General features: G+C 50.6%; 1 protein-coding gene across 1 annotated transcript in view; it reads left to right on the top strand.

Moving 5' to 3' along the window:
- Positions 1–10,000, top strand: part of usp6nl (USP6 N-terminal like) — a gene marked incomplete at its 5' end in the record, with an annotated part of 32,482 nt that overhangs the window by 9,614 nt on the left and 12,868 nt on the right. Inside the window, 3 exons of the mRNA XM_080538380.1 lie at positions 4,474–4,547; positions 7,199–7,281; positions 8,100–8,157. Coding sequence (XP_080394506.1) covers positions 4,474–4,547; positions 7,199–7,281; positions 8,100–8,157 — 215 coding nt within the window. The remainder of the gene's footprint in view (positions 1–4,473; positions 4,548–7,198; positions 7,282–8,099; positions 8,158–10,000) is intronic.

Here is a 10,000-nt window from a genome sequence, read left to right as displayed (position 1 = left end):
GCTACACAGGCACCTGTGAAGGAGAGAGCCATTTGTCATCATTTCCCAAATCACTGTTATTAATGCCTTTCAGGGGGTGAAACGACAGAACTGCATTGTGGCGCGATGTAATGACCTCTCTCTCTCTCTCTCTGTGTGATATGGATGGATGAATAGAAGGAGAGATGGAGAGAGGGAGGCGGTGAGCGGGAATGCGGGGGAACATGGGTAATATCCACTCAGGCGAACGGGGAGATGGACGGAGACTGTTTTTTTTTTTCTTCCTCTCAGCAGGAGAGGGAAATTACCTGCAGCCTACACAGCCCTCACCATGGGGGGTGGAAAAGGGCAGAGGGGGGAGGGGGGGTGTAGAAGGGCAGAGGGGTGGGGGGGGTAGAAGGGCAGCGAGGTGGGGGGTGGGGGAGGCGGGGGCGGGGGGGCACATCTTCTCATCAGGTAAAAGTAGGAGAAAAATAACTTGACGGAGAGTGAGAGCGATGGCATTCCGATCTCGCCTGTGGAGCCGCTGTTCTCGTGTAGGGGTGTGTGTGTGTGTGTGTGTGTGTGTGTGTGTGTGAGTGCGCATGCACGAGCACCACAGGTCCTATGTCAGCCCTGAAGTCTCAAGGCCAGAGCCTAGGGAGCCTCCGGGTGCAGACAGGCCAACAGTACCACCCCCAGGGTCTCTGACGGACCCCCCCCAGAACCCCAGACAGCCCTCCAGAACACACACACAGCCCCCCCCCCAGACCCCCTCCAGAACACACACACAGTCACGGATGCCAGAGCGATTCCCAGACCATGAAAAGAGTCTAATTGCGTTTAGCTTCTGCCCAGCCCTTCTGGAATACTAATATGGCCGCCGCGGGGTCAGCAGAGCTAAGGGGGTCTGGGGGTCTTAGCACAGGAAAAAAAAAGACTGAATCCCGTTTACCCAGAATTCCATCCCCGCCGCACCATGGGAACTGCAGCCTCCCGGTTGGAATTCAAAAGGGGGAAAACAACATGATGTGTTTATTTGTTTGAACTCCAGACAGTGTACAATGCCGTTCATCCATCCCACAGCCCCCCCCCCGCCCCCGCCCCCCCCCCATCCTCTCTGTGTGCCATTGGCAGCCCATGGTGACATGCCTTTCACTGCGACACACATTTCCACCACCCTGTCATAAACATTCCGGACTGCTGAAGAAGAGCACATTTGTTTTCGAACGGCATTGGAATTCCGGTCAGCCGCACTACTCCGACGCCCCCCCCACCCCCCACCCCCCCCAGTGGAACCAAGGAGACCGGGAAGGAAGTGAGGAGGAATTGGAGTGGAGACCACTTCCTGTCGAATAACTGAACTGAGAATGTGAAGTGGAAAAAAAAAGTGGAATTATTAAAACAGTGAGACCACCCTTCCTGACGGGCGGCGAGGCAGCGGCGTGGTGGAGAGGGTCTGAAGGCCGCGACCTGATTGACTGTTACCGCGTCGCCATTCGGGTGAACGGAGAGAATGACTTTAGTCCTCCTTGCTTGTCCCTCCTAAAGACCTCCTCGTCCACACTACCCTCCTACAGTTTGACTACTATACAATCTTTGTCAAATTCTTATAGCATGGTAACTGCCAACAGCCCATGGGCCTAGCATAGATGACTTTTTCTTATTTCTTGGGGCGGCTGTGGTGCAGGAGGTAGAGCCGCCGTCTAAAGGCCCTTGCACACCAATGCGTTTTTTACGTCCGTTAAAAAAATAAATTAGAACTCATGTTGTGTCAACCACGCTTGCACACCAATCCGTAACATTCGTCCGTCAAAAAAAAAAACGCAACAGGTTCGATTTTCTGCGTTTTTCGCGTCCGTCAAAAGCCTTTTGAGAGTTGTTATTGACCACTCCGCCATGGTATAGACTGGGACACATCGTCAAATGAGAACCGCAGGACAGTTGGATTAATGTTTACAGAAGTACATGTCTCAAGTATTATCTCGGCGGTTAGTCGAGTGAAAGAAAACAACATACAGATGATAATTCACACAATATAATACCACGAAAGCGCACAGCACTAAACAATAACATTCATTTGGGCAGCATCACTAAACAATAACATTCATTTGGGCATTTATTAGCAGGTGAAACTCCCCTTGCTGCCGACGAGTTCTGAGGATGGGGTGGATCCAATATTTCCTTTTCCTTTTCCTATTTTCAAGAAGTGAGAGGAGCACAAAATCATCCTCACTGCTTGAAGACTCCATGTTGCGTATTGCGAAAGGGTTAGGAGAGGAGAGGAGAGTAACGCAACGTAAAAAACGCAACGGACTCCGCAACGGACCGGTGTGCAAGGTCTCTGTGCGTAACGTTTTTTTCGGATGACGGATTAAAAAATACGCATGGGTAAACGCACGCATTGGTGTGCAAAGACCTTAATGATCGCACGGTCGGCAGATCGGCGGTCCGAGCCCCGGCTGGCCACATGTCGAAGTGTCCTTGGGCAAGACACCGAACCCCAAAATTGCTCCCAGTGAGCGGGCCGGCGCCTTGCATGGTAGCTTGCCGCCATTGGTGTGTGAATGTGTGTGTGTGAACGGGTGAATGAGAGGCCGTTGTAAGGCGCTTTGGAGAAATATTAATAATTGGCTATATAAGTGCAGTCCATTTTATGATGACTGATGGATAGATGATTCCCTTACTTAGACAAATGTATTAGTTGTAAGTTGCTTTGAATAAAGGCGTCTGCTAAATGCCCAAAATGTAAATATCTTATGCCTAGTCGGGGCTCTGTACGACAGGGCGACAGGACAGTGGTGTATTACTTCGTGTTTACCCCTCACGGTGACATTGTCATCAGATCACACTGTGTTTGTCTAGCTGATAAAACTATTTGGACCAATAAGACGAATTCACTGTTGTTTTAATCTCAGCAAACAGACAGACAGAAATCACCTACCTACAGGACAGGGGGATGAATCACCTTTTTGCTAAATTCTTCCTTTCCTTGTTTTGGGGGGGGGGGGGGGGGTTGTAACTAGATCAGAGCTGTTTGTTTACCCTAATTCTCAGCATGGGTCCAGCGTGACTGAGTGTGAGCACACACACACACACACACACACACCCTGCCTGTCAGACAAACTGTCTGGCGTTCAGCCAGCAGCTCAGAGCAGATAAAATGCCACTGTTTTGCGTCCTCATTTGGAAACATGCATCAACTCTCTCTCTCTCTCTCTTTCTCTCTCCCCCTCACACACACACACACACACACACACAATCCTCTTTTCCATCAGGACCCGACGGCTTCAGAATGTAACAAACTGAATATTCACCTCAGGGGGGGAAGCTTTAGTGCTAAGCTGGGGGGGGGGGTTTCCATGGAATACCTCGCATACCTCTCCTGTTTCTCCTGGCTGCTCCAGAGCCCAGGAGCTAGGCTAGCCTAGGCTACCTGTTGGTGAGGCGCGATGGCAGAAGTAACGTCTATTTTGGGTTCAGCACATTGTTTAAGCCTCACAGTGATGATTTGATTTGTCAACATTACTGATGTGTGTGATTGTAACCGTGTTCCAAAAGCAAACACGTCACGACCCCACTTACAGTACAGACTGGCCCGGCTTTGTTATCATCAATCCTGTGTTTCCAACTTCCTATTGGTCGCTGATTCAGGAAGTTAGTGTGTGTGTTTTGTGTGTGTGTGTATGTGTGTAGTGACCGTGTTATTGGGACAGTGACGCTTGGTCAAATAGTCCCAATGTGGTGAAAGGACGTGTGTGTGTGTGTGTGTGCGTGCGCGCGCGCGTGTGTGTGTGTGTCTGTACGCTCCTCCATCTCTGCATCCTGATCTAGCGTGACAGTTCTTCGTTTATCGCCTGTCGAGCACAATGGCAGATGCAAACACACACACTCTCTCACAAACGCACACACTCGCAAACACACACTCACACACACACACTGCGTAGGCTCTGCAGACACAGGGAGCCTTTCTCCTCTCCTGTCACTCTGTCACACAGTGATGTCTCCCTTTGACAATGCCCTCCATTTTGAGCGCAAAGTGGCTCCACTCCGCTTTCAGACACACACACACACACACACACACACACACACACACACACTACTGCACTCAAACTGCCTCTCCACTCTGGGTGACACACACACAAGCGAGTGAGGTGATGTATTCCTGCTGGTTTCTGCTTTCGCCATTGTGACTCATACGTTGTGTGTGTGTGTGTGTGTGTGTGTGTGTGTGTGTGTGTGTGTGCGCATGTGTGTGTCCTTGACCTTGGCCCAGCGTGGGAGGAGAACAGCGGGACAGAATGTAGTGACACAGTCACCACCGCCGAAGAATAATCTGTACGACCTTGCAACTGAGGCTACAGGGTAGCCAGAGCCTATGCATAATAAAGCACAGTTGAAACCTGATACATTAAGACTAATCGCTCCCTCCTTTCTCCCCCTCTTCTTTTCATCCCCTTTTCTCTCTCCATCTCTACCCCCCCCCCCCCCTTCATCTGTTTCCTCTCCTACTAGCGTCTGATCCAGAGCAGGATGCTGCATTGAAGCTTGAACAAGAGCGGGCCGAGATTGTCGCCAAATATGACAAGGTAAGAGCTCTCCCTCCTATCCGTGACCTAAACAGCCAATAGAAGAGTCCTCCCTCCTACCCATGACCTCAACAGCCAATACAAGAGTCCTCCCTCCTACCCATGACCTCAACAGCCAATAGAAGAGCCCTCCCTCCTACCCATGACCTAAACAGCCAATACAAGAGTCCTCCCTCCTACCCATGACCTCAACAGCCAATAGAAGAGCCCTCCCTCCTACCCATGACCTAAACAGCCAATAGAAGAGCCCTCCCTCCTACCCGTGACCTAAACAGCCAATAGAAGAGCTTTCCCTCCTACCCGTGACCTAAACAGCCAATAGAAGAGCCCTCCCTCCGCGCCAGAGGGACTGTGCACATGACACCTGTACGGAGCTTTCCCTGAGAGTTTGTTTGGGCTTTGTTTTTCTGAGGGGAAGTTTGTTTAGTGTGTGTGTGTGTGTGTGTGTGTGTGTGTGTGTGTGTGTGACTCTGTGTGTGTCTGTGTGTAACTGTGTGTGTCTGTGTGTGTCTGTGTGTGTGTGTGTGTGTGTGACTGTGTGTGTCTGTGTGTGTCTGTGTGTGTGTGTGTGTGTGTGTGTGTGTGTGAGACTGTGTGTGACTGTGTGTGACTGTGTGTGTCTGTGTGTGTGTGTGTGACTGTGCGTGGCTGTGTGTGTGTGACTGTGACTGTGCGTGACTGTGTGTGCGTGCGTGTGTGTGTGTGTGTGTGTGTGTGTGTGTGTGTGTGTGTGTGTCTGTGTGTGTGTGTGTGTGTGCGCGCGGCGTCCCTCCCTCCCTCCCTCTCCTAATTGACTGTGTCACCTCTCTCCAGCCTCGCTCCAGCCTGGTCTCTGCGGCCCGCCTCCTCCGTGCCCGGTTTGCAAATTAGCCTTTTTAATTTAGTCCAGCGGGCAGAGTAATCAAGCCGTCTGATGAAGAGAGAGGAGCGATGGAGGGGGAGGCGGGGGGGGGGCGGGGGCGGGCACTCTGACACCGGAGTTTAATGATGTTATGATGCTTGTGTTAGCCCTAACCCCATCACGAGCGGAGTCGTCTATTCTCTGCCTTTAGCGAGGCGGAACGGGCCCAATCAGAACCGAATCAGTGTCATCGTCGTGACGACCCCCCCCCCCCCTTTAATGGGGTCTGTTGTCACGACGAAGGACGGAGACGAGTCCCTGTTCACATCACACACCCAGTGGCCGACCTGCTGAGGTCCATGGGGTGGGGTTTCATTCAAGAATGTTGTGATCCTGTGTACACACACACACACACACACACACTACACACAGTGTGTGCAGTAAGTGCAGTCCATTCGCACACACACACAGGCTCACACACACGCACACACACACACGCACACACTACACAGTGTGTGCAGTAAGTGCAGTCACTCACTCACTCACTCACGCACACACACACACACACACACACACACACACACTCACTCACTCACGCACACACACTCAAACTGTGACAGAGTGTGTCATAGACATATAACTGAACACATACAGTAGAAAGCTTGACAAAGTGGAAAACCACACACACACACACTCACGGTTGAATTTGTCTCTGACATTGATTTAACTGCAGAGAGAAAAATGGCTCTTGGGAGTGTGTGTGTGTGTGTGTGTGGAGCTACCGGGTGACATGGGCTTTAGACACACAGTCTCACACTGTGCGAGTGTCTGTTGACATCTCTTCCAGGCGCTGTGTGTGTGTGTGTGTGTGTGTGTGTGTGTGTGTGTGTGTGTGTGTGTGTGTGTGTATGTCAGTGTGCTTGGCCTTCGGAGGAGTTGGGAGGAACAGCCTCCTTATTCATCCCAGATGTATGTGTGTGTGTGTGTGTGTGTCTGCGTTTTGATTTACGTCTACTTATTTGACGGTGCTTCTGCGGAGGGAGCTGTGTTGGGTTTGGACCAAACCTCCAGTGGAGGAGGAGGAGAGGAGACATGTATTTTAGAATTCCATCACCTCAACAGCTGGGCTTCAGACCAGAGCGCGCTCGCAAAATACTGCCATCTTGATAGTCATTCCTCTCTCTCTCTCTCTCTCTCTCTCTCTCTCTCTCTCTCTCTCTCTCTCTCTCTCTCTCGTTTCCTTCCCTCTCCTTCTCCACGTTGCTCTCTCTTGCCGCCTCTGCACCCCTTTCTTTCTCTCTCTCTCTCTCTCTCTCTCTCTCTCTCTCTCTCTCTCTCTCTCTCTCTCTCTCTCTCTCTACCTCTTTTCTTCCATTTCAATCGTCTATAATGAATTGGCTGTCGTGTGCGTTACCTGGAGTCGGTCCGAGGCGCAGGTGGTCGGGGGGGCTTCTTCATTTCAAACGTGTCGGGCTGCGGGCCGACCTGTCAGAGACGCACAAATCACCACCAGCTCTCTGAAGGGCAGCAGGGCCGTGTGTTCCACTCTAGAGAGAGAGAGAGAGAGAGAGAGAGAGAGAGAGAGAGAGAGAGAGAGAGAGAGAGAGAGAGAGAGAGAGAGAGAGAGAGAGGAGAAGCAGCGCTGGTTAGTTCAGTAAGAACGCAGCTATCCAGTAAGACTCCGGTAGTTTCTATTGATTTGAAGGACAGGGAAGCCCCATAGGACGGCTTTTAAAAAATGTATACACTGTATGCGTCCCGCAGCCTGATTGTTAACCTGCCGTTTACCCATGATCCTCTTTGATTCCAGGGAAAGGAGGGAGCCACAGTGGAACCGTGGGAGGACGCCAACTTCCACCTGTACAAAGTCATCGACCGCTTCGGCTTCCTGCAGTAAGGACGCACACACACACACACACACACACACACACACACACACACACATACCACCAACCTACTCTCTTACAAAGCTAGTAGTTTCAGTTCCTGACACGCGACCGGTGTATCCCACAGGATTTTGGGAGACTGTGGTAGGTGGACCTCGGGCCCTCTGAAGTCTTTCATCAATGGGGAAGGGGGGTGGGGGGGGGTAATTAAGGGGAAACACTGCGCTCGAATACAGTGAGCTTTCCAGAGCACCAGTTTGAACTGTAGCCCTGCTTCGAAGCTGGAGAGAAAAGAGCTTGTGTGTGTGTGTGTGTGTGTGTGTGTGTGTGTGTGTGTGTGTGTGTGTGTGTGTGGTTGGCAGGGCCAGCCGTGGGGTTGCAAGGCTCATAAACAGCACTGTGCTTCAGCACTTATATATAGGCAGGCACATGTGGACGGGTCCAGGCAGGAAGCTGCCAGCTTAGCCACAATCACAGGGCAGCAGTGTTGGAGCTCCAGCCACGGTCTGAGGCAGAGGGAAGGCCCGTGGCCAGAGGCCCATTCTGGGAGGGAGTTCAGGCCCACAGCCAGAGTCACTGTCTAGGGGAGAGAGAGGGACAGACCAGGCCGGTCTGGGGGAGGGAGGGAGGGAGGGAGGGAGGGAGGGAGAGAGAGAGAGAGAGAGGGAGGGAGAACGACCGACCGACCAGGCCAGAGACAAAAGAGAGAGTGAGAGAGAGAGATTCCAATTCTATTCTTTTTCCTGTGTGTCAACTGATTAGACTGACAGAATGTGTCCCAATAACAGACTGACCGAAGTTCTCTGTGCTTCCTGTACGGGTCAGGGGCCAGGGGTCAGGGCAGTCCCACGGCGGCCACACAGGAAGTGGGGGGGGGGGGTGTGTGAGACCTACACTCTGTCCCCCTTTCCTTTCTCGATGTTATCAAAGATCTGATCGGTTAAAGCAGTGGTTCCCAAACTTTTTCAATCAGGCCCCCCTTGGGTAATTGGAAATATTTTCGAGCCCCCCCTAACCCGGTTCCCACCTAGATTGATATAATTAATTGTATAAAGTTGTAAAAACATTACATTTTCTCTTCTAATAATAACAAGACACATACAGTATATCCAACTATAGTTTTATATTTTATTATGGTTTGAAAAGGAACATAAGTGCTTGGCAAATGATCCTGTGCCACTGAAATATTCAACATATCAACATTAACTAATTTCTACTGCATCACTATTCTTACTCCTCACATTTCTATCACAATTACGATCAATGACTTGTGTGTGCTTGCTTTGCCTTGCAAATCTTCTCAAAGCGGGGTTGTTGTTTTGAGACTGCCACTCTCAGTTCATTCTCAATGTTCAACTTCGACCTGTATTTGCTTTTGATAGCAGCAACAGCAGAAAAGCCTATCTCACACAGGTACGATGTTGCAAAAGGCAGCAGTATTCCCACAGCTTTCTGTCCAATGAGAGGGTAGTCCTTCTCCACTCCAATCCAAAACCCAGCCAAAGTCGTGGATGTGAACTGCAGCCTCATGGTTGACTCTGAAGTCATGTCGATGTACTGTTCCTCTTCCGCAGTGCTGAACATGGCAGGTGGTGGTGCAACAAATGGATCTCTAATCCAGTCGTATTTGGCACTGTCATCCACAGAGAAGTATTTCTGGAAGCTTTGTTTCAGGGCTGAGATGTGCTCTCTCATACATGGAACCACTGTGCTCTGCAGCTCATTGGTCTCGATGAATGCCTTCAGATTCCCAAATGAGTCGATGTCCCCCTGTTCAAGTCTCCTGCCCCACATGTCCAGTTTCCGTGTGAAAGATTGTATCCTGTCTGCCAGATGTGGAAGGTGTGTGTTGTTGCCCTGCAACTGTAGATTCAATTCATTGAGCTTCTCAAACATGTCGCTTAGGTAGGCCAATTTCATGAGGAAGTCTTCATCATTAAACTTGCTGGCAAGTTCGTTCCCTTCCTCCTCCAAGTAGATTCGGATCTCATCTTTCAGCGATAGCACCCTGGACAGCACCTTTCCGCGAGAGAGCCAACGCGACTCGCTGTGAAATAGCACGGCTGTGTGCTCGGAGCCCATCTCCTCGCACAAAGCGGAAAAAATGCGAGCTTTCAGTGGTCTTGTTTTTATGTAATTGACGGTGGTGATAACATGAGACAAAACGTCATTCAACTCTGGACTCAGCTGCTTTGACGCGAGTGCCTCCCTGTGTATTATGCAGTGAGTCCACACTGCTTTCGGTGCAACGCGCTTGATGAGCGTCTGGAGCCCTCCCCGTTTTCCTGCCATGGCCTGGGCACCGTCGGTGCATATCCCCACACAGTCCTCCCATTTCAGATCGGCTTCACTCAGGTATTTGTCTATGATTTTGAACAGTTCATCAGCTGTTGCTCTGTTTGGGACATAGTTGCAAAATAGCAAATCCTCGCTCAAACCCTCCGCATCAATGTATCTGACATACGCTATTAACAGACAGTCCTTGTTACTATCTGTGGCCTCGTCTACCTGGAGCGCAAAGCGTTGGTCTTTTATTTTCTCAACAAGCTGCTCTTTCATGTCTTCTGAGATGTCATTGATGCGTCTCGCAATAGTGTTGTTTGACAGGGGGATAGCTTTGAGTTTTTGGGCTGTTGCCTCGTCTATCATATGTGAAACCATATCTATTGCAGCAGGGAGTATTAACTCCTCAGCGATGGTGTGTGGTTTTTTAGACTGGGCGATAC

The sequence above is a fragment of the Nansenia antarctica genome, assembly GCF_963989245.1.
Source record: "Nansenia antarctica genome assembly, chromosome: 8".
Classification (NCBI taxonomy): Eukaryota; Metazoa; Chordata; class Actinopteri; order Argentiniformes; family Microstomatidae; genus Nansenia; species Nansenia antarctica.
This window is presented reverse-complemented; position numbering and strand designations above follow the sequence as displayed.